The sequence below is a fragment of the Rhinolophus hipposideros genome (assembly GCF_964194185.1).
Source record: "Rhinolophus hipposideros genome assembly, chromosome: 22".
NCBI lineage: Eukaryota > Metazoa > Chordata > Mammalia > Chiroptera > Rhinolophidae > Rhinolophus > Rhinolophus hipposideros.
The window spans coordinates 9,941,399-9,964,051 of NC_138068.1; the positions used below are offsets into that span (position 1 = coordinate 9,941,399).

The 22,653-nt window shown below is 43.1% G+C and overlaps 2 protein-coding genes and 1 pseudogene across 5 annotated transcripts in view; 1 reads left to right on the plus strand and 2 right to left on the minus strand.

Moving 5' to 3' along the window:
• On the minus strand, window positions 1–729 carry LOC308490900 (large ribosomal subunit protein eL19-like; annotated as a pseudogene). Its single transcript has one exon. The product of its transcript is annotated as a large ribosomal subunit protein eL19-like (transcript).
• On the minus strand, window positions 1–10,474 carry LOC308490743 (uncharacterized protein; the record flags this gene model as incomplete). The annotated part of the gene is made up of 6 exons (XM_081033348.1): window positions 1–5,156; window positions 6,612–6,699; window positions 6,990–7,133; window positions 8,884–8,993; window positions 9,316–10,172; window positions 10,462–10,474. The coding sequence occupies 2 exons, from the start codon at window positions 10,472–10,474 to the stop codon at window positions 9,547–9,549; spliced, it is 639 nt and encodes a 212-aa protein (XP_080889474.1). The 3' UTR covers window positions 1–5,156; window positions 6,612–6,699; window positions 6,990–7,133; window positions 8,884–8,993; window positions 9,316–9,546.
• Window positions 9,878–22,653, plus strand: part of ZNFX1 (zinc finger NFX1-type containing 1) — a 24,719-nt gene continuing 11,943 nt past the window's right edge. The window contains exons 1-5 of one of the 3 annotated variants that reach the window (XM_081033673.1): window positions 9,878–10,016; window positions 11,926–12,080; window positions 14,628–16,427; window positions 20,759–20,890; window positions 22,265–22,413. In XM_081033673.1, the coding sequence (XP_080889799.1) occupies window positions 11,993–12,080; window positions 14,628–16,427; window positions 20,759–20,890; window positions 22,265–22,413 (2,169 nt within the window). In that variant the 5' untranslated portion in view covers window positions 9,878–10,016; window positions 11,926–11,992. Of the gene's footprint in view, window positions 10,017–10,961; window positions 11,007–11,925; window positions 12,081–14,627; window positions 16,428–20,758; window positions 20,891–22,264; window positions 22,414–22,653 lie in introns of those variants that run through there. The other 2 variants (XM_081033675.1, XM_081033674.1) reach the window with 2 other exon arrangements.

The following is a 22,653-nucleotide window of genomic DNA, read 5'->3' on the forward strand; positions in this document are numbered from 1 at the left end:
TTATCCCATTTTTTTTTTTATTTTTTTTTTTTAGGCAGATGAAAGCTATTTTATTGAATGATCGATCCATATACTGGATAATGGCTAGAAAAGCTGAGTTTAAGTACAGGCCACTATGTACAGGTGAAAGAGATGGAGCTTTATTTCTTGGTCTCTTCTTCCTTGGACAGAGTCTTGATGATTTCCTCCTTCTTGGCCTGGAGTCGCTCTTCACGGCGCTTGCGTGCTTCCTTGGTCTTAGACCTCCGGGCCTCAGCCTGGTCAGCAAGAAGCTTCTTGCGAGCCTTGTCTGCCTTCAGCTTGTGGATGTGTTCCATGAGAATCCGCTTGTTTTTGAACACGTTACCCTTCACTTTCAGGTACAGGCTGTGATACATGTGGCGGTCAATCTTCTTAGATTCACGGTATCTTCTGAGCAGTCGGCGAAGAATTCTCATCCTTCTCATCCAGGTTACCTTCTCAGGCATTCGAGCATTGGCAGTACCCTTTCGCTTACCTATGCCCATATACCTGCCCTTCCTACGGGCCAAAGTGTTTTCGGCATCGAGCTCGGGAATGGACAGTCACAGGCTTCCGGATGATCAGCCCATCTTTGATCAGCTTCCGAATCTGCTGGCGGGAGTTGGCATTGGCGATTTCATTGGTTTCATTGGGGTCCAACCAGACCTTCTTTTTGCCACAGCGGAGGACACTGGAGGCAAGCCTCTTCTGAAGCCTGAGCATACTCATGGCTGCAGCCGCAGCAGGGACAGGAAAGACGCATTATCCCATTTTTTGATGAGAAAATAGGCACAGAGGTTAAGTAACTTGTCCAAAGTTGCACTGCCTAGTATTTGCACAGGACTTGAGAATTACAAACCACTTTATTTTATCCTCCCAACCCTGTGAGTTAGGGGTCATGTTTACCTATAAAAAAGCTAAAGCTTAGAAATAAAAATGATAAAGAGATTGTTTTGTTCTTGCCGCATACCAGCCGTCTTTTTTAGTGATTTACATTCTTCACCTGACTTTACACTTCCTGTAGCCTGGTCTGTTAAAATCACCACCAGGCACTGCTATTCAGAGATTCAAGATGAAAAAATATTTAACTAATCCAGTGTTCCTGTAGGGATGGTTGTTTTTTTTTTTAGCATCTTCTTTGCGTTAGACACCTCTCATCCAGGAGGTTTTCTTCTGCATCAAGAGAGCTTTTAAGAGCATAGCATCATGTGGGACTTGGCCATCAAATAAAATTTACTGCTTGGAGAAATAACATCAGGCTAAACACTTTCCTCTCGCGTCAGCTGAGATCCACCAACTGGCCAGCTTTTCCAGTAATTATCAGCAAATTGGGAAATTTTCGTGGAGGGGAACTTCTCAGCATAGGACTGCATTTGCTTAATTAGGGGTTCAGCATATTGAAGATGATTTAAAAGGGGTAGGGAGGAAGGGGAAGAAAAACCACAAGTATTTTAAGTGGATCTAAAAAAGATAACTCAATTTTTCCACTTTTTCCAGATTAAAAAAAAAATGCCCTATGGGCACCACCCCTTAGTTAAAATAAATAAGCATGTGATTAAATTGCCAACTCCACTCACTCTCCGATTTTGCCAATATCTTTGGTGGGCATCAAGTGTTTGTCCATTTCACAGGTCTTTACTGAGCATCTTGAGTTCTCATGCCAGGTATTTTTCAACCCCCCCAGTGAGGCATCTTTATGAGTTCCATTTTACAGGTAAGAAAACTGAGGCAAGGAAAGATCACGATTCTCTAAGGTCACACAGCTGGGAAGTGACTGTTCCCAGGATGCCAATCCAAGTGAGATTTGTATATGGGGCAGGGGTGGGAGGTGGGGGGACTGTCACACACACAAATATCCTTTCCCTTCTTAGCAACACTCTGGCTCCCACGGCATTTCCTGTGACTTTTCCTAGCTAGAAAATCTCAATAGAACGTTATTTTGTATTTTAACATTAGTTCTGTTTTCTTTTCTAAATATTACAGAATTTTCATAATAGCCATATATATTATTTTTATGTTCTGAAACACTGAGTATTTTTATGTCCTTCCTAACTGGCTGCAAGAACCATTTTTTAAGATGATATAAAGTTTTATTTATATCTTTCAAATTGTCTGTGAAAGCCTTTTTATCTTAAAATAGGTTTTCTTTGAAAATGACATATTCTAAGAGTTTAAGTCCATCTCCAGCATTGCTGGATTCTTCACTATTCCTCGATGAGAAAGGACCTTGGACCAGATTTCAGGAGGAACTCAGTGTCCTTGGACAAATCAATCTCCCTCTGGGACTCAGTTTCCTGAGTCTATAAAATGAGGCTAGGGCGCAGAGGCAGAGTGGTTTCCAGCAGTTCTTATCTCTGGCAACCAACAGCTAAAAGTTACCAAATGTGCCTTTAGTCGTGACACAGGTGATGCAAATACCTATCATTAAGTCATAAGCTAGTAGACTCGCAAAATGAAAGGGGACTAGCTCTAAGATGAGTTATTTGAGTGGAATTTTTATGTCTATGTCATGGAAAGTTACCTTTTATGTTAATGCTGTGGTGGATACTGCTCCTTCTGTATTACCAGAGTTTACGGTTGCCATTGAACATTTAAATTGTGATAAAATTCACATAAAACGTACTATCTTAACCATTTTTAAGCATGTATGTTTATCATTTTGTCTAATCCATTCATGTTGGACATTTAGATTACTCCTACCACCTTTTTGCTATTGTGATTGTTATGAACACAGGTGTGTAACTGAAACACCGCTTTCAGTTTTTAGCGTATACCCAGAAGTGAAATAGCTGGATCATATGGCATTTGTTAATTTTTTGAGGAACTGCAACACCATTTTCCATTTCTACCAACAGTGTACAAGGGTTCCAATTTCTCCACATCCAACACTTATTTTGATAGCCATTCTAATGGGTCTGAGGTGATTATCTCATTATGGTTGATTTGCTGATGCTAAGTATCTCTTCATGTGCTTACTATTTATCTTCTTTGGAGAAATGTCCATTCAAGCCCTATTTTTAAAACGTTGAGTTGCAGTTTATATATTCTGGTTATTAATCCCAATCAGATACATGATTTGCAAGTATTTTCTCCCATTCCATAGGTTGCCTTTTCATTATGTCCCTTAATGCACTGTTTTCCAATTTTTTCTTTTGTTGCCTAAGAATCTTTTATTCCATCGTGTTTTAAAATTATGTATGTAACATTGAAGAAAGTTACAAAGTACAGAAGATACACAGATGGCAAGTTTATGGAGATATTCCACATCACGTCATCAGGAAAATTCAAATCAAACAATGAGATGCCACTACACTTATTAGAATGGCCAAAATCTGGAAAACTGACACCAAATCCTTGTGAGATGGGAGATAACAGGAAACCTTTCATTGCTGGTGTGATGTAAAATGGTACAGCCTCTTTGGAAGACAGCTTGGCAGTTTCTTACAAAACTTAACATACTGTTACCACGATCCAGCATAGCTCAGCCTCACTGTCCACCCTCCCCCACCCCATCTCTTGTTGAGGTTCCAAGGGCTGAGGGATGTCTATGTGGGTCCATGCTCCAAGTGTGAGCAAGGTGGATTAGTGAGAAGACCCTACCAGGCAAGGGAAGACATTGGCAGGGCCATTTACTAAGTGTTCCCCTCTGAACCTGTTTCCTCATCTGTAAGATGGGTACAATACTATTACCTCCCTTGCAGTTGAGGAAAAATTTATAACATGTAAAGTAACTAGCATGGAGTCTGGTAGGAAATTTCAGTGACAGTTGCTGTTATTCTGATGACTCAAGTAGGGAGAAATGGGGCTTTGAGAGGTATGTTTGGACTTGATCAAACAGTAGGACAGTGAAATGTTTGAGGCAGCCTAACATGTATGTCAACATTGAAAAGTGACATCAAAGTCCCAGACTGCACACACCACCATTTTCACAGCAGAGCAAAAAAAATGCTCACCCACTAGGACCAACCCCACCTCAAGCCTTCCCACCTGTAAACTGGCCAGATGGGGCTATTCTCAGGAAAAGGACCACTTATTTAAATGACCCTGCCAAGTGAGAAAATCCAGATCTCTCATTTTCTTTTTTAAAAAGCCAGATATAAATAAGCCCCAGATGGTATGTTTCTGCCACAACTAACAGGTAAAAGTTGAAAACATACCTGCAGTTAACATTGGGACCTTAGGAAGAATCAAGGGACCAACAGATTGGTGGGCCATGGGACCCGCCCATTACACCCACCCAGACTTTGAAGCCAGTTTAGAAACTATTGGGAAACCCTGTAAACCCCAATTTCCCCCCAGACAACCTTGGAGGAAAAATCCAAGTCAACAGAGAATACAAAAGTTACTGGCAAGGTAAGAAGTCCATCAAGGCTTTATCTTAAGGAACAGATGCCACCATCCCAAGCCAGGTGCTCTCAGGAATGAGGGTACCCGATTCACCAATTAAAAGTACACCCACTTACATTTCAATTTCAGCAAATAATTTCAATTATGTTCCAAATATTGCATGAGACATAAACTGCAAGTTATTTATCTGAAATTCAAATTGAACTGGGCATCGTTTTTTCATTGCCCAACTATGACAAGGGCAGTGCTGAAAGGGGACACACAGCTCAAATTGCACGTTTCAAACTGGCTTCCAGGCCCCCATATGTACGTTGCTCATTCTTCAAAGTTTATAAACTTGGAAATCAGTTGCTAGTATTTTAAGGGTTTCTGGCTTCCTTTAAAAATGGGAAGCCCCCACCATGCTGCCCCACTATTCACAACATGATGGGGAGAGAAGGGAATGCCGTAAAGTGAAAACTGATTCTTCACAGGTTAGATTGAAAGGATCATGGGCAAATTTGTTTCTGGTTGGTTTGTTGCATGAGTCTGGTGGTTGCATGTCAGTAGCTCACATTTCAGGCCTGGAGAACTTGCCCTTTGTCAGGCTCTGCTGCTGCAGTGGACCCCAGAAATGCTGGCTTCACCACCTGCAATTTCCCTGCCTGCCATCCCTTTCATAGGCCGAGGGTAAAAACTTCTCTCCACAGGCTGGAAAAATGTGCCCACAGCGCCCCCTGCAGACAAAGGCTGGAGCTGCACGTCCTGGAAGGAGCCCGAGCTACACCTTCCCTGGTGATTGTGTGGCCCTGTTCTGAGACAGGCAACATCTAGATGAAAAAGAAATGAAAAAATAACCATGAGAATCTTTCTATATTACAAGCAGAATTAAGTATTTCTTCACTCCTCAAAATATCCCCATAAGGTGGGTACTATCATATCTCCATTTTTCTGAATAAATTGAAGCTGAGAGGTGAATCGCTTACCCAAGATGGAGTTCAAATCTCAACTCCATCACTTCCAAGGCAATGTGACCTCAATTGCTAAACCTCCCTGAGTCTGTTTTCCTATCTAAAGAGGTGAAGCAATTTGCCCAAGGTCAGCCAGTCAAGAAGACCAAGTAGGATGAGACAAACTAGGAAGAAATATGGGGCCGTGGGGGATGTTAAATGAAACCAAATCGACCACGAGTCATTTGGAATTTCCCACGGCTAAACACTAAAAAGTTAACATGCTTATTAATCTCATACATCACCTATAGAGCACAGAATCCAGGATTTAGCACATACAACTCATTCAGAAACGCCTACCTAAATATAAATGTGCAAGTGTGGGATCCACCCTCTGCCCCTGGAGTTTGACCTCTGTACATATCTGCTTATTAATTATTACCGTGTTCAGTGCTTATCTCCAATGATGAAATCCAAGAACATTTTGATTTAAAGCTTTTTTTATTTTCCTTCTCCAGATAGGAAGGCTACAAAGTTGTATTGTGCTTTTTAAGGAAAATACAGGGTCAGTCTTTTTCAAGAGGCCTTGCATTCCAACTCTACTGGCAAGAAACTCCTTAGCAACTGGAGTTTGCAACTTCATTCTGACATAAAGTGCTAGACGTTTGGGATATGGGAACCCCTGGTTTAAAAACTTCAGAAACTAGTTTTTTTTTTCAGAAACTAGATGGACACTGGACATTTAATTATCAGACCAAGAAGACTTTCAATCTATTCTGTACCTCATTGAAGCCTGTATGTTGTACTTATGTTAAAATGTTCAACCTCAATATAAATCCTTTCTAATTACAGAAAATATTCAAGAGTAGACAAATCCAGGCTCACACCAAAAGGTATCTGTTGTTTCTAGAGGGACATAGCACCAATGCAATACAGAGACAAATGGGGCATTTGAATATGAAGTGGATAAGCAGACATTAGGGAACTATTATTAGCTGTTAAAGATCAGTTATGTGGGCGAATAGGGATCAAGGGTCAAAGAGTAATAAGCAACCTTTGACATGCCCAAAGGACCCAGAAAGGGGAGTGTGTTGTTTAAAAACGGGAGTGGGAGGTATAGACTTAATTTTTCCTTTCTTGCAAGACCTGTAGTACCAATAGGTCAACAGTCTCCTGCTAACTTAATTCTCCCCTCCTGTTTTTATATATCCAACCTGGAATTGGGTCCCCAGGTTACTCCCAAGTGGGCAAATGCAACACCTCTCTACCCTGGGCACATTTAATAATAATTTTATTAGGTTGACACCAGGATAACATCGTTTGCAGAAACCTCACCTGTTACAGGACAGACTGAACCAAGCCAAGGGGACGACCAGGTTACAATCAACCTACGTAGTGCTCAGTGACTCACAGGGCTCCTGACCTGTAACGAGTTAACAGATGAAGCAAAGATAAATGACCTACATGTTAAGAGGAAAAAAACTCATAGAGCAAGCCCAATCCCCACATAGAAAGTAATCTGTTAGTGGTAAACAAAACAGAAGTTATCTCTGAGGCTAATGCATCAGACAAAAACTGGCTAATAGTTTAGTTAGATCAACAGGGTCGATCTGATAGGGAAAAAAGTTGTCATAAGCTGCTCTATTGGCTTATATTTCAGCCAATAGAGCACAAGGTGGATAGCCCCACATTTAAAAGAAAAGCAGTTACTACCTGCTCCATTCTCCGGATCCTTTATGTCTATTCAGCCACATGGGCAAGGGCACTTAGGAAACATGTGTACATCACTTAGCATTCCTTTCCCACGCATTGATTCATCCTGGTCCATTCAAAGTCTGCTTTCTGCCAGTCATAAACCTGAGAGGAAAACACCGAAACATGAGCTCCAATCAGCTAGATGCCTAAGGAACTAGGGGACAAAGGAGGGGCTCAAGCTGGCATATCAGACAAAAACTGGCTTAGAGAAGTTAGATCAACATGGTCGATCTGTTGGGGAAAAAAGTTCAGTCATCATATATGCCAGTAAGAAGCTATTGGTCTTTATAGACAGAGCCCTGAACCAGGAATAAGATTTGGTCAGCCTGATCCTATACTTGCACATTTACTCAATATTTGAGCACTTCTGTGTCCAGTTTGTAAGAAACAGGACACAGAAGAAAATATCTGCAAAGACCAACACTCCTGGCCTTCTGAGCTTACACTTGATACAGGCCTGTATGGCGGACAAGAGCTATGTAGAAATGTTTGGCTTCTCCTGAAACGAGAAGTGATTTGGGCAAGTGTCAGGACGTTACATTTTAATGTAAGATGTTATCACTAAAAAACCTGGGATAGTGGGGGAGCTGGTTAGCTCACGATGCTCATTAACACCAGGGTTGCCGGTTCGATCCCCACATGAGCCACACCCTCCATAACTAGATTGAAACTACTTGACTTGGAGCTGATGGGTCCTGGAATAAAACACTTCAAAATTAAAAAAAAAAAAACACACAAAAAAACTGGGATACCCTGGGACAGCAAGGTTTAAGAAAAACCTTTCCTCCAAGAAGTCTTGCCCTTAAGACATTATTCCTGGACTCAAAAGCATTTGATAGGCATATGGGAATTAGTTTGAGTGGCTAGGTTAGCAGAAACACACTTCGCTTTCCTTTAAAAAAATGCCACCACTTCCATCCCTTTAGAAAAGGAATTGCACAAGAAAGCTGTTTTATCAAGTAACACAGGTGAAAGAATGCAATCCAAAAGAGTGCTTTAAAGGGCATTCAAAACACCTAAGAGGTTATAGAATAAACCTGACAAGCTCATCAGGGGGCCACATGGCAGGCTTAACAAGCTCAGTGACCCAAAGTATCCATAGAAGATGGTCTCATCACAAATTCCTAACTGGGCAAGTCACAGTGAACAGTCCCAGGCCTGTATCTTCCTTAGCAAAGGTCCCCCTCTCCCTCGTGAACCCCTTCCATTGTTTTTATGCATCTGGATAACATCTTTTAAATACCAGAGTAATTTTCTTTACCTCCCTCTCAAAGGCACCACTGCTGGCACCAGACACCGCTGAACCCTGTTATCTTATTCTCTGCATACCCTCTGTTGTACCCATCAGTGTCAAAGTATGTTTCTCCATTTTGCCTTTTATCCAATCCTGAAGATTTCCATGCTATGCATTCTCCCTTCTTAATCGACCAACGGATTTTATGTAACCTTCTTATGTTCCCTTTGATTCTAATGTATAACATAAGCTACAAAACTGCCATTCTTCAGAGCATTTTCTCAATCTGTAGAGTGTGCCTCATGGCCTCTATTGTCAGTCTGGATCAAATTTGTAAAAATGCTCTACGGGTTTGAATGTTTCTTCCTTTAAAGAGATTATTCATTATTCCACTTTGGGCAATTATATCTCTTAAAACTTTTTTCTTCATCAGCAACATAAGTCTAATGGGTACATTTTTGAGAATTTTAATAAAATGAAGCATCCAGAACACTTTAAATAATACCTAGTAGTTAAACTATGCTTAATAAAAACTAGTTACGGTTCCAAGTTCGGCTAGCCAACAAAGGATCCTCAGAGCATGCGTTTCCTACAATAGGCCAGGAGACAAACGCTTACCCCGGCAGTGAAGACACGGAAGGTTCCAGATGTCTACACAGAGTTCCCTTGGAGGCCCAGAAACGACCCTCTCCTCCAAGATCCATTCTGCACCCTTTGATCGCGCTAACCTGCGAACCGACAAAGAAAGGGCATCAATCGCCATCTTCCCACGGTGTTTGAAAGCACGTGGCCGGACCTTTTGAGGCTGATGTATCAGAATTAACTGGCTAGTATTTAGAGATCAGCATGATCGATCTGATGGGGAAAAAAGTCAAGTCATCATTTACACCAGCCAAGGACTCCTCGGGTCTGCATACAAGGCGCGGATTTTCCACCTAATCGAGCTCCCCGAAAGCCTCTTAAGGTCCGAGCAAGAGGAGCCCCGGGAAGGGGCGATGGCAAAGAAGAGGCACAGAGATCTCCAAGGGAAAACCGCAGGTCTCAACTCACCGCACGGAGTAGTAACCCCGGGTTCCCGGAGCCGGACGACACCGGAGGAGGAGGACGCCCACGAACCAACACGAAGAAAAGAACACGCCGCGGAAGCGAAAGGACGAACCGCTCGCCTGTTCTCCTTTATATAACCAGAGGGAGCTCTGGCGCCTGCGCACTAGACTCGAGGCGCTTCCGGTCGCCCGGCGCCGCGTGGGAAATGTAGTCTCCCAGGCGACCTAATGGTCGTCAAGGCCGGTCTAGCCCCTCCTCCTTCTCGGTACACACTGGGCCACCCGGGCTCGGCGGCTCCGCCGCCATGTCGCTCTTCACACGCACCCAGAAGTGCTCCGAGCCCCCGCTCTTTCGGGGCTGGCTGAGGCCCTCTGCAGTCCCCTCCCCGGAGCCGCGCCCGCTCGAGCCCGCCGCGGGGAGCTGAGACGACGCCCGCCCGCGCGTCCGCCCGGCCCGGCCCGGCCCGGCCCGAGGGCGGGGGCGCCGGCAGTGCCGGGAGCGCTCCTCCTCGTCGTCGTCGTCCGCCTCCTCCTCCTCCTCCTCCTCCTCTCCCCCCGCCGCGTCCGCCTGGCCGGCCCCTTCCCCCGCCCTGTGTTTGCTAGCTAGGGAAACCGAAAGTGCGCGGCGCCGGGTGGAGCCGCGGACCTGTCTGGGCCAGACCCACGGCGGCCGGCGGCGGCGACGGGCAGACGCGCTGGCACCAGGTGAGCGACCCCCGCGGCGCGTCCCGGGCGCGCACCTGCTTCCGCGCCCGCGACCCCCGGCGCTCGCACCGCCCTCCACTGCCTGCGCCTCTGCCCGGGCGCCCGCCTCGGAGACCCCGACAGCTCTCAGCCCCCGGCGCCCCGCGCCCCCCGTCACTTAGCGCCCCTGTCATCCGGCTGAGAGTCCCTGTCCCCTCTGCTCCGCGCCCCTGTCACCTCCAGCCCCTGCCGCTGCTCCTCCTGGGCCCCCGTCACCTCCCCGCCCCCCGCGCCTCCATCATCCCTCCAGAGCCCTCCGTCACCACCTCTACTCCGGCCTGATCCTCTGGCTCTCCTCTGCCCGGTACCCCCAGCTCCTCCCTCGCCTCCTCCCGAAGCCGCCCCTTCCATCTTCTTCTGTCCTCGTCTCATTCATCCCACAGCTTCCACGAGGCGCCCTCGGCACCTAGACTCGCCATCGCTCGGGCAGGCGCCCCCGCCGAGCTCAGCCCCCCTCCTGAGCCCCCCGCCGCTCCTGCTGCCCCCTGCCGCTCCTGAGCCCCCCGCCGCTCCTGCTGCCCCCCGCCGCTCCTGCTGCCCCCCGCCGCTCCTGCTGCCCCCCGCCGCTCCTGCTGCCCCCCGCCGCTCCTGCTGCCCCCCGCCGCTCCTGCTGCCCCCCGCCGCTCCTGCTGCCCCCCGCCGCTCCTGCTGCCCCCCGCCGCTCCTGCTGCCCCCCGCCGCTCCTGCTGCCCCCCGCCGCTCCTGCTGCCCCCCGCCGCTCCTGAGCCCCCTGCCGCTCCTGAGCCCCCGCCGCTCCTGCTGCCCCCTGCCGCTCCTGCCTCGGCCCCGCCACCGCACCTTTCCCTGCCACCGCGCAGCCCTGGCCGCCCCTGCACCCCGTGTTTCCGTCACCCTCCGGGGGGCGCCGGGGCACCAAGGACTTCTCCAGCCTCTCTGACGCGCTCTCGGGACCCAGGCGGCTTTCACCTGAAACCCAGCTCTGCCTCTTGTGTCAGTCTCTCATCCCAGCCTGATAATTACCGTGCTCCTGGAATTTGATCCCTATACCAGCTTGGGCATCCATCACCGATTTTCTTCTTCCTGTCTCTTAGGGCAGGATGATTCCCAACGAAACCCACTTTGGCTTGCTTTTTTCATAGCATTGCCTGGTCCTCTCTCTCTGCTCCTGCCTTTCCTTGCTGTTGTTTTTCTTTCGTAGAAAATTTTCGTTTCTATTTTAGTATTTTTCAACAAGAGGAAAAGGGGATTTTCTCCTCTATTTTTTTAATAAAAAAAACCACAACTGTAAATATTGAACCTGCGCCATGAGAGCCGGGTTTGATACGACGAGGGAGGAGATTCACCAAAAATACTGCCAGCGGGAAGGAAAGGGACTCCTGTTTTTGATGAGGATAAAAGCTACTCCTCAAATCTATTCACATTTTCCAACCATGAATATTTAAAAACTCTGTGAGAGGAACAGTCTCAAAAAAATCCCCTTGCTTTTTTTCCTTTCTCTAGCCCAACGCACATGATGTGTATGGGTTAGATTAAGAATTTCCCTTAAATGGGCTTCCTCTTCCTCTTTCTCTCCTGGCAACAATATTTATCTGCTTCATAAAAGAGTAAAACGAAACCTAGCAACTGATTAAGTAACTTGGCTAAAAGCATAAACCAAACAGTAGTTTTTAACGGGAATTGATGACATTCCCTCTGTATTGAGAAAGTGCGAGGATAAGGAGAAGGGGGAAATTTAACCCCTTGAGACCACGTAAATTGTAAATTTAATATTGTGTGTCATCATTGGGCATTCACAGAGTGGAGCACTTGTGTCCATGACTAAAATTTGTGTTTAACTCTTAGTTAACAAATCATTAAGATGTAAAAAGAGAGGGACTGGATTGATGTTGTTTTGGGTGTTTTCTACTAGATGCTGTGTTTTGAGGGTATTAATAACTCAACCTGTGCAGATTTCCATATAACTGAATGTAACGTGAATGTGGAAGAATTCAGGTGACTCAGAGATGGAGGACAGAAGACCTTGTCCAGATGCCAGGCCCAGGACTCCCCGTACCAACCACAGAGGTGAGTAAGGTTTTCTAACTAATGGGAAGGAAATTGGGTTCCCTATGAATGAGCAGACCCACCTAAGATCACTGCATCTCTCAAGTAAAGAGTGCTTTATTCCTTAACTACAACACTAATGACTCTGAAAAACAGACAGTCCTCCCCTTTTCCTAAGAGAGCTGATGAATGGGTGCAATTCACTTTAACAAAGATAGGGATGAGGTGTCAGAAATGGAAATAACATTCTGGTTTAAAGCAGCACTATCCTGTAGAAACATAATACAAGCCAAAAATGTAAATTAAAATTTTCTAGTAGCATTGTTACAAGCAAAAAGAAAGGTGAGATCCATTTTTTAAATTCAGTACTATTTTAATAAAATTTAATAATTTAGTATTTGTCTTATTTAACCAATATATTCAAATAATATCATTTTATTATTGAATATAGAATTTTATTATGATACTTTAATAATTTTAATGTTTTATTTACCCACAAATGTTCAAATATTATCATTTTAAGATGTTATTGATACAGAAATTTTAATGAGATATTGAACTTTTTTTGGTATTAAGTCTTCAAAATTCGGGCCAGCCCAGTGGCTCAGGTGGTTCAAGCACCGTGCTCCTAATGCGGAGGTTGCCAGTTCGATTCCCACATGGGCCAGTGACCCGCAGCCAGCATGAGCGGCCCGCAGCCGGCGAGAGCCGCTGTGAGCGGCTGACCAACGACCGGGGACCGACTGCCTCAGCCAGGGGGAGCGCAAGGCTCATAATACCAGCATGGGCCAGGGAGTTGTGTCCTACACAACTAGATGGAGAAACAGTGGCTTGAACCAGAGGTGGTGGGGAGGCGGAAGAAGGGGGGAGAAAAAAGTCTTCAAAATTCTGTTATTTAACACATTTAATTTAGACTAGCCACGTTTAAAATCCTTAATAGCATTTGATAGCCTGTGTCTAGAGTCCTAGCCACCAAAGCAAAAGCAAAGTTAGTTCCAAAAGCATAACTCTACTGCAGTGATTGTTCTGAAAAAAAAAAAAAAAAACAACCAAATGGAGTCTTGCTTTTCCCTAAGTTGGCAACATGTCATCTGAGTTTTAGCTGTGGAACAAATGAGGAAGAATTGTAGAATTTTGATCAGTGTGAATATTGAAAGAATGAGAAACAATTTTTCATTCTTCCAAAACATCTAATCTTCTAATTAGATAAAAATATTAAAAGTAAGACTTTTTTTCTGATATCTTGGGAGTTTGGAAAGTAAACGTGAAAGTAACAATTATAAAGGTTTAGAGTTCAGTAGTACAGTATTTATATTTTAACATATATTTCTTTATGTTACCACATTAAAATTTTCTCTACAAAGTGCAAAGCAAGGAAAAACATATATAAATGAATTTAGCAGCTGATGTCATGAAGTGGAATGACCATCTTGTATATGATGTGCATTTGAAACTTTCAAAACATTTTTTATTATCACATCATTATGTACAGTCTTATTTTTTGTTTGTTTTTAAAATCTCCAAGTCATTCTGCAAAGTTGGGTCAGTTCCAGAATCAGTTTAGAGGAAAGGAAAGTGAAAAAAACTGGACTTGGGTATGCTGGCCAAGGTCACTTATGAAATGTGTGGCAGATCAGGGAACAAGTTTGGCTTCATCCACAGGGTAATGTTAGCTTTCCTATGTGTACTAGGTGTGTCACCTCCCTCCCGAACACCTCTTCTAAGTGTTGGTAACATATAAATACTATGTAAATGAACTTGTGCTGCAGAAAGGAAAACTTGTTTCGTTTTTCAATTTGCTAAATCAAAGTTTGAGTTTCATGTTTCAGTTTCCTTCAGAGACTATTAGCTAGCTCAAAAATATCCTAGTAAAGGAAGCCCCACCTTCCTTCCCCTTTGCCATCTGATGTTGGACAAAGTTTAAAAAGCATTTCCTTTTATAGTTTTATCCCACTTGATGTCTCTGTTGCCTAGCGGCAGAACCAGTGGCTCTAGAAATCAATAGTCAATAGAAAATTATTACTAGTGCTATAAGTAATGACTAACGTTAAGATACAGCACTATACTAAGCATTTTACAAAGATTCAATCTTTACAACAACCCATATACGCAGGCTTAGAGAAATTATGTGATTCGTGAGGAAACGCCCAGGTCAAGATTTGAACCAGGTCTGTTTGGCTCTGAAACTCATGCTGACTATTGTTTGGTACTGGCAAGAAACTAGAAGTAATGAGCTGATCTTTTTGATCCTCTGAAATAATCCCTACTTATGAAGATTAAATGATATACTGCAAGTATTTATTCTCTAGCATGTATTAGGCACTCAACAAATGTTTATTCCTTTTCCCTTTTCGTACCTTCTGAAAAAACAATGTTTTCATAATATATATGGCAACATAGTAATCTATTTTACATTTATTAAATGACTTGGTAGAAAACCTTTTTTTTCTCCAAATAAAACCTAAACTCCTTAGTTGTTCTGGAAAATGAGAGCATGTTCGTTATTGTCCTGCTGAATTTCCTTGCACCTTGATTTTTGTGCTTACCCAATATTCCCATTATGTTTAGGGCCTATAGATGGAGAATTACCACCAAGAGCTAGAAATCAGGCCAATAATCCACCAGCCAATGCTCTCAGAGGAGGAGCCAACCAGCCCAGAAGGCTTACTAGGGCCCACTATCCTTTTCCTTTCCGGCAAAGAGAAGAAAGGTTTGCAACTATGGGCAGGAACCCACATCAAGGGAGGAGGAACCATGAGGGCCATGCCCATGATGAACCTAGAGGCCAAAGGCAAGGTCAGGAGGATGACACTAGGCGGCGAAATGGCAACCAGGAGGGAAGGAACCGCAGACCACCATGGTCCGATGAAAATTTCCAACAGTGGCGGACCCCCCACCAGAAGCCTGCAGAACAGTCACAGCAGGTGAAGAAACTGGGCTACAAGTTCCTAGAAAGTCTTCTGCAGAAGGACCCCTCTGAGGTGGTCATCACACTCGCCACAAGTTTAGGGCTAAAGGAGCTCTTATCTCATTCTTTTATGAAATCCAACTTCCTTGAGCTCATTTGCCAGGTTCTTCGGAAGGCTTGTAGTTCCAGAATGGACCGCCAGAGCGTTCTCCATGTCCTGGGCATACTGAAGAACTCAAAATTCCTCAAAGTCTGCCTGCCGAATTATGTGGTAGGGATGATCACGGAACCCATGCCTGACATTCGAAACCAGTATCCAGAACACATCAGCAACATCATCTCCCTCCTCCAGGATCTCGTAAGCGTCTTCCCTGCCAGCTCTGTGCAAGAAACGTCCATGCTCATTTCCCTTCTGCCAGCTTCTCTTAATGCTTTGAGAGCTTCTGGAGTTGACATAGAAGAGGAGACAGAGAGGAACCTGGAAAAGGTGCAGACCATCATTGAACATCTGCAGGAGAAGAGGCGAGAGGGCACTTTGAGAGTGGACACCTGTACTCTCGTACAGTCCAAGGCAGAAGACCAGGTTGAGAGCTACCGCACCATGCCCATTTACCCTACCTACAATGAAGTGCACTTGGATGAGAAGCCATTCCTTCGCCCCAACATCATTTCTGGAAAATATGAGAGCACTGCCGTCTATCTGGATACCCACTTCCGACTCCTGCGAGAAGATTTTGTCAGACCCCTCCGAGAAGGCATTTTGGAACTTCTCCAAAGCTTTGAAGACCAGGGCCTGAGAAAGAGAAAGTTTGATGACATCCGAATCTACTTTGATACCAGAATCATCACCCCAGTGTGTTCATCATCAGGCATTGTCTACAAGGTACAGTTTGACACAAAACCACTGAAGTATGTTCGCTGGCAGAATTCCAAGCGATTGCTCTATGGGTCCTTGGTGTGCATGTCCAAGGACAATTTTGAGACATTTCTGTTTGCCACGGTGTCTAACCGGGAGCAGGAAGATCTCTGCCGGGGAATTGTTCAGCTCAGCTTCAATGAGCAGAGCCAACAGCTGCTAGCAGAGGTCCAGCCCTCTGACTCTTTCCTCATGGTGGAGACAACCGCATACTTTGAGGCCTATAGACATGTCCTAGAAGGTCTCCAGGAGATCCAGGAGGAAGATGTCCCCTTCCAGAGGAACTTTGTGGAATGTGACTCTCATGTGAAGGAGCCCGGGTACTTGCTAATGGGGGGCAGGTATGATTTCACTCCCTTAATTCCCTCAGCGACTGGGGAATCTCTGAGGAACGCCGAGGGCTTGAGACGTCCCAGAGTTAATGTCTTAGACCTCAGCCAGTGGCCCTCCAAAGAAGCCCTGAAGCTGGATGACTCTCAGATGGAAGCCTTGCAATTTGCTCTCACAAGGGAACTGGCTATTATTCAAGGACCTCCTGGAACAGGTAAGAGAATTTTTCAGAGCACATGTCATCTGCCCTGTGAGATAGGCATGGGAGGCTTGGCTCTAGGTTTCTACAATGTCTCCATTAGGTACATTGCACTGAAATGGGCGCCAGACTTGGTTATAGCTGCTTAGAGTGGGGTTTTCAGTAGGGACCCAACGTTAGAAAAGATTGCTAAGGGTCAAAGTTTGGAAGATGCATTTCCTCTGCTTCCATCAAAGGCTATATTAATTTGTTTGATTTTATATTACTTTAAATTCAATAATATCAGGTCCTTGAATAACATTTCATTCAACATCATTTTGTTACAACATTGATGGAAATAAAAAAGATCCCCAGCCAGGGCCAGTGTCTGCGTAGAGTTTGCATGGTCCCCCATGTCTGCGTGGGTTTTCTTCAGGGACTCCAGTTTCCTCCCACATCCCACAGATGTGCACATGTGCTTCATTGCTGTGTTTGCATTGCCCCCGTCTGAGTGTGGGTGTGTGTGATGCGCCCTTGATGGAAGAATGTCCTGTCCAGGGGGGAGTGCCCGCCTTGGGCCCTGAGCTGCCAGGATTGGCTCTGGCCACCCGCAACCTGAACCGGAATGGGGGTTGGAGAAGAATGGTCTGACATGTTTTTATTAATCTTCCTTAAATGTACGTATGGCTCATATTTATTTCAGTATTTAATATTAGAAGGGTTTGGGGTCTTTATTTAGAAGTTTGGTGATGCTTTTATGATCAGAAACATGCCATAGGAACTTAACTCTTGCTTCTATCAATTAGCCTATGATCAGTTGGCTTTGTTATATGTTGTTTTCTTAAAGTCTTAGTTTTCAAGAACCTGTCAACAGCATTGAGGATTTACTGGATTTAATAATAGCGCTGTGTGCCAAGTACTGTTTTACATGCTTTACATATGGTTAACTCACTGCATCCTCACAGCAACTCTGTGAAGTAGAAACCATCCCATTTTACAGATGAAAAAACTAAGGCAAAAAGAGGTTGAATATATGTTGAAGCTCACACAGATGGTAAGTGTGAACCTAGGACTTGAACTCAGGCAGTTGGCTCTAGAGTCCTGGTTTCCCTATCTACCACACGATACTTGTTTTTCATGGAAATATACCTCCCTACACTGTTCTTCCCATGTGCCATTCTCTAATCCTACTCTGTGGAGACAATACTACCGTGTTTCCCGGAAAATAAGACCTAGCCGGGCAATCAGTTCTAAGGCGTCTTTTAGAGCGAAAATTAAGACCCAATCTTAGTTTACTATAAGACTGGGTATAATATAATATAATATAATATAACATAATATAATTAATATAAGACCGGGTCTTATGTTAATTTTTGCTGCAAAAGATGCCTTAGAGTGGATTGTCCGCCTGGGTCTTATTTTTGGGGAAGCAGGGTATTAGCAATTTGATGTGTATCTTTCCACATGTTCTCCAAGGTTAATACTGACATATCTTTTTGTCTGTAAGTGTATTTATATGTTTACATATATACATGCATGCTTTCTATTTTTTAATAACAAAAATGGGCTCTACATATTTGTCTATAATTTATATATATATAACATGTTTCATAGCACAACACGGTATAGACATTTTTACAGTCTTTATACTAGAATCACATTTAGAAGTGGACCTCACTATTTTTACTATCACTACATTCACTCTAGGGTATGAATGTACTTTTTGTGTGTGTAATTCCAGTGCTGCAATAAGTATCCGTGTGTGTGTGTGTGTGTGTGTGTGTGTGTGTGTGTGTTTACCTTTGGGTACTCTGCTTATTATTTCTGTAATTTTTTTTCCTAAGTTGGGAATTCACTTTAATTAGTTATAGTACGTACAATTAAATTATCCTCCCAAAAAGATACACAGAAAATCAAGAAGAAGTATCTTTAAAAAAACTGATCAAGTAATGGCAACTCATGATAAAAAATTAATGTAACACATGGAAAGTTCTTTCTGATAAGAAACGCCTATAGGATGGAAAAATATGCATAATTAAAGTGATGTTTTGAAGACTTAAAAAAAGAATGAATTAGTGTTCCCATTTGGTTAACTTCCTTTCTAGAATTATTATGTGTCATCAGTCCTTTTTACTGATCAGTTTTTGCTGATCTGAGAGGTTAAAATTTGGGGCTCATTAATTTTAATTTTAAGTTTTAATAAAAAATGATTCAACATTTTTTAAAAGTCCCTGTTTCCCTCCTCCCACCACCCTGCTCAGTTCCCTTCCCTAAAGCAAACCATATTATTCCTGTGTATCCTTCCAGATATATTCTATGAATATTCAAGCAAATGCATGTATTTCTTTTTCCCCACTTTTTTTAATACTATGCTAGAAACACTCTTCTGTTTGTTTTCTTTGCTCATTTGTAAAATATCCTGGTGATTCTTTCATATTGGTACGTAAGTGCTGTCTCACTATTGTTTATGTGACTACATTATATTCCATTGTGTGGATAGCTCATAATCTTTTCAACCAGTTCCCTGTGGAAAGATTTATTAGTACGATAATATTTCAGTGAATAGCCTTGTTTGTGAATCATTTCACACACAAACACAATATCAAGAAGGAAAAAAAAGTATGTCCAGAAGAGAAATTCCTAACTGAATTCATAGTTTTAATAGCTATTGTCAAATTACCTTCTGGAAATGTCATTAATTTGTATTTCTTTAGTTAAGAGTAAGATTAAATATCCTTTCTTATGTTTATTAGCTATTTATATTACTGCTTCTGTGGATTGTTTTTTTAAATGTGTTTGTATTTCTGTTGAATGGCTTTTCTTACTGATTTGTAGGAGCTTTTTGTATGTTCATAATATTTATGTTGCGAACAATTTTCCCTAATGTTATCACTTGAATTAGGACTCTTTAGCTTTAAGAATAGTAATCACTTCAGGCTAGCTCAAGACACACACACACAAACACACACACACACACACACACACACACACACACCCCTACACAACTACTAAGAAAGAGCCTACCTCAGAGTATAAGGGGGAGGTAATAAAGGGGGTCATTTTGAGTTTGAATCCCCAAAAGTATTCATTCTAAGGGGAAGGAAGAAGTGAGAGGAGATAGAATAAATATTGAATTATAAAGATTCTCTTGCATCCCGAGGTTCTCTTTATTCCTTCAGTTCTCCAAACTAGAAAGTCTAAAACTTCTCCCCAGGCTGCCTGCTTATCTTATCTGTCCTGCTGGAGCCAGGCCTTAGTCTTCGCTCACCTGGAAGATGGCAGAAACCTCCCAACTAATACATCCCATTCACTCTTGCCGACTCTTACTCAGTTGTCACTTCCCCAGGGCATCCTCTTCTGATAACCTCATTAATTTGACCAGAATCCCAATGATATGTTTTCTTGGTACCATGTATTTCTCATTTCCCACATTTATGGTTTTACCTTCGTTTGTGTGATATCTTTCTCCTAGTCTGTCCAGGAAGGTCCAGGAAGATAAGAACCATGGCTGTTTTGCTCACTATTTTATTTCTTGCACCTAAACCAGTGCCTGACACCTGTTAAACATTCAATACATATTATTTGTGCAGGAAGGAGGGTGGGGAAACGAAGTAAGAAATCCTTTCTTATGCTATACTGAACTCTTTGATTTTCTTGTATCACTTCCTCACTCAACTTTGAGTTTTTTTGAAGATGGTGGCTGCCTTCTCAGCTCGACACAATGTAAAAATTTAGCTGTTTGTAGACTTAATTAATTAATTAATTATTGGATATTTGCTAATGCTAATAACTCTTAACTCCAATGTTGATTTCTTTGAGTTTTTCCCTCCTATCACAAAGGCAAGTCTACTGTGGTATATTAACACCATTTCTAAATAACTTGCCACATGAGATTGGAAACAAATTATATGCCCATCGATAGAGAATTGGCTAAAAAATGTCTTACTGTTGTGAAAAACAAAAAGAGGATTCCTCTTATGTACTGATAGAGATTTACCTCAAAGATATGTTAAGTGAAAAAAGCAAGGTGTTGAGCTGTGAAAATAGTCTGCTACTGTTTGTATTAAAAGGGGGAGGGCTAGAAAAAGTCTGTATTTATATTTGTTTATATGTGCATAGAATGTCTGTCTCTGGAACGTTGCACAAGAAACTGGTAACACTGGTTGCTTCTAAGACAGGAACTGGGTGGCTGGGGGACAGAAGAATGAGAGGGCTTTTCATAATATACCCATTTGTGCTTCTTAGATTTTAAACCATCTCAGTGTATTACCTTAAAATTTAAAAAAAAATAATCTGTTATAATTCATTAGTTACTCATTTCCGTAAGTCTTTAAGTTTTTTAACTCTCCTTTGTTTCTTTTTTCTAGGTAAAACCTATGTGGGTCTAAAAATTGTTCAGGCCCTTCTAACCAACGAGCACGTTTGGCAAATTAACCTCCAGAAGTTTCCCATCTTGGTTGTGTGTTACACTAATCATGCTTTGGACCAGTTTCTGGAAGGTAATGTCTATAGGGACTATTGTTCTCTATCAAGATATTTATAATTAGACCATCAGTAACTTCAGTAGCTTTCTATTGCTCTTTAAAATAAAGTCCACAGTTTTAACCGTGACCTGCAAGGCTGCGTGTCGTCTGCTTCAGACTAACTGAATGAACTTCGTCTCCTACCTCTTCCCTTGTTCTCCCCAACTCGATCAATACTGATTATCTTCAGTTCCCTGAATTCCTCCAGCTTCTCTCTCGGCCCATGCTGTTCCCCCTGCCTAGAATGCACTTTTTCTCTCTAATTCTCTCTCCATCTGACCCCATCAAGCCTGGTTGGCTTCAACTCATTCTTCAGGTTTCGCCCTAAATCTCTTTTTATGTGGACTTTTCCTATTGCCCCCAGACAAGGTTGAGTCTTTTTTTGTAATTTTTCTTCAGAGACTTATTACATATGTAACAATTTATTTTCATGTGGCTATACCCTAGACTATAAACACCATGAGGGTCAGTCCTGTTTCTTGCTATAGTCACAGATCCTGGCACATACTAGACACTGAAAAAATACTAATTGCATGAATGAATGAATAAGTATATGTTTTTCCTTTTGCTTAGAATATTATTTTCCATTCTTTTTTAAAAGTTAAGACATTTTTTTCAGTTATAGTTGACATACAATATCCTTCTATATCCTCCTTTCACTTAGATTAAATATTCCTTATTCTTGGAGTCTCAGTTTAAATATTAGATCCTCAAGAATTAGATCCCTACCCATCCAAACTAGGTAAGGTCCCCTATTATATACTTACAGGATTTAACTGCACTTTCGCTAATGTGATAAATTATTAAAGCGTATGTTCTCTGCCAGGCTGTGCAACATGAGAACAAATTAGAAACAGTCTGTGTTTTCACCACTATGTCTTCAGAACCTAGCACATGCCTGGCAATCAGTAAGTGTATGTAGAGTGAATAATAGAGAACATTTACTAAGAGCTTACTCTGTGCCAGGCCGTACCTAGGAGCTATAAAGATACTCTTGTTTATACAGACTAGAGCCCTATAAGGAAAGTATTGCTGTCTTCAAATCACAGATGAGGAAACTGAGGCTAAGTCACTTGCTCCAGCTTACGTAGAAGTAAGTTGTGGAGCCAGTAAGTTGTGTCCCCAATTGTCTGACTTCAAAGCCTGTGCTCCTAAGCACCACACTTTACTGCTCTGCAGGTCACATCATCTGTGGGGCCTTCTTACTCCGTAATGGGACAGATTTCCTGTAAATACCAGTTTGTTCCCTAAGGGCCCAGCTGAGACAACACCTCAGACACATACAGCACTCACCTGAGAGAATCCAGCACAGCTCCTCTCAACTCTGCTGTGTTCCACTTTGCTCCACAGGCATCTACAAGTGTCAAAAGACCAGCATCGTGCGGGTAGGTGGAAGGAGCAACAGTGAAATCCTGAAGCAGTTCACCCTGCGGGAGCTTAGGAACAAGCGGGAATTCCGCCGAAACCTCCCCATGCACCTCCGAAGGGCCTACATGAGTGTAAGTCCCAGCTGTGGATATCTAGGTAGCTCAAGAGGGAACTAAACAAGATAGCATTGGCTTTGTGGGTATGCAGTTCCCAGGCAGATAACGAGACTCCTCAAAGCTGTGAAATACTCGGGTTCATTCCAGCATTCCATTTTGCTAATCCCATGGTGTGACCTTGTCCAAGGGAGAGTAGGGACAAAATAGGGCACACTGCCCCTTCCCAGCCCCTGCCAGGACCTTAAGGCTACGCCC